At 72.9% G+C, this 846-nt stretch overlaps 1 protein-coding gene across 1 annotated transcript in view; it reads left to right on the forward strand.

Moving 5' to 3' along the window:
- COL18A1 (collagen, type XVIII, alpha 1) overlaps window positions 1-846 on the forward strand; it is a 32,520-nt gene that overhangs the window by 25,858 nt on the left and 5,816 nt on the right. Inside the window, exons 21-23 of the mRNA XM_012731229.1 lie at window positions 9-151; window positions 429-471; window positions 648-797. Of these exons, the coding sequence (XP_012586683.1) occupies window positions 9-151; window positions 429-471; window positions 648-797 (336 nt within the window). The remainder of the gene's footprint in view (window positions 1-8; window positions 152-428; window positions 472-647; window positions 798-846) is intronic.

The following is an 846-nucleotide window of genomic DNA, read 5'->3' on the forward strand; positions in this document are numbered from 1 at the left end:
GCCCTGAGCCCCGCGTCGCTCGCCGCCTGACTGCCCCGTGGGCACGACCAGGCGCCTGCCCAGCCCTGAACCTATCCCCCAGGGTCCGCCTGGCCCTCCAGGGCCCCCCGGGCCCCCAGGCCCTCCCGGCACACCCGTCTACGACAGTAACGTGAGTCACCCCACCCCGCCTCCCTTTCTGCTGCTGCCCCCAGGGAGGGCATGACCGGTGGGGGTGGCCCCCGGCCAGGGGTGACCCCGGGGAGACCCTGAGACTGGGCTGACCCTGAGCCCTGTGGGGGTGGACTGCTCTTTGAGGTCAGCTAGGGGGTGGCCCACAGAGGCAGTCTGCAGTGACCTCTGCGCCTCCCCACCTGGCGCCCGGGGGTGCCTGGGTGGGCGCTGGCCAGCCGGCCTCCCCTCGCTGGCCAGCGTGTCTGTTCTTGCAGGCGTTTGTGGAGTCTGGCCGCCCCGGGCTTCCAGGACTGCCAGGTGAGAGCAGGGTGGGGGCCTGGGGGGCCTGCAGACCTGGCACCCCAAGCTCTCCAAAGCGGTAGCGGCAGCGCGACCCAGCCCAGACCCACCCAGCCCCTGCTCGGGCGCCTCCCTCCCTGGTGCTGCCACCGGGCCAGGGCGCCTGGGCCGTCCACACCGGCTCTGTCCCACAGGGTCCCTGGGGCCTTCTGGACCAAAGGGTGACAAAGGAGACGTGGGTCCACCCGGACCACCAGGTGAGTGGCCGGGGCAGCTGTGGACTGAGTGTGGGTGGTGTGGACGCCCAGGAGCCTCACTCCGAGGACGGTCCAGGCGCTGGGCTTAGCCGCCTGGGACGGTGTGGGGGCGGGGCCGTGTGTGGGGGCGGGGCCG

This window comes from Condylura cristata, unplaced genomic scaffold (genome assembly GCF_000260355.1).
Source record: "Condylura cristata isolate star-nosed mole 26May11 unplaced genomic scaffold, ConCri1.0 scaffold00003, whole genome shotgun sequence".
NCBI classification, from domain to species: Eukaryota; Metazoa; Chordata; class Mammalia; order Eulipotyphla; family Talpidae; genus Condylura; species Condylura cristata.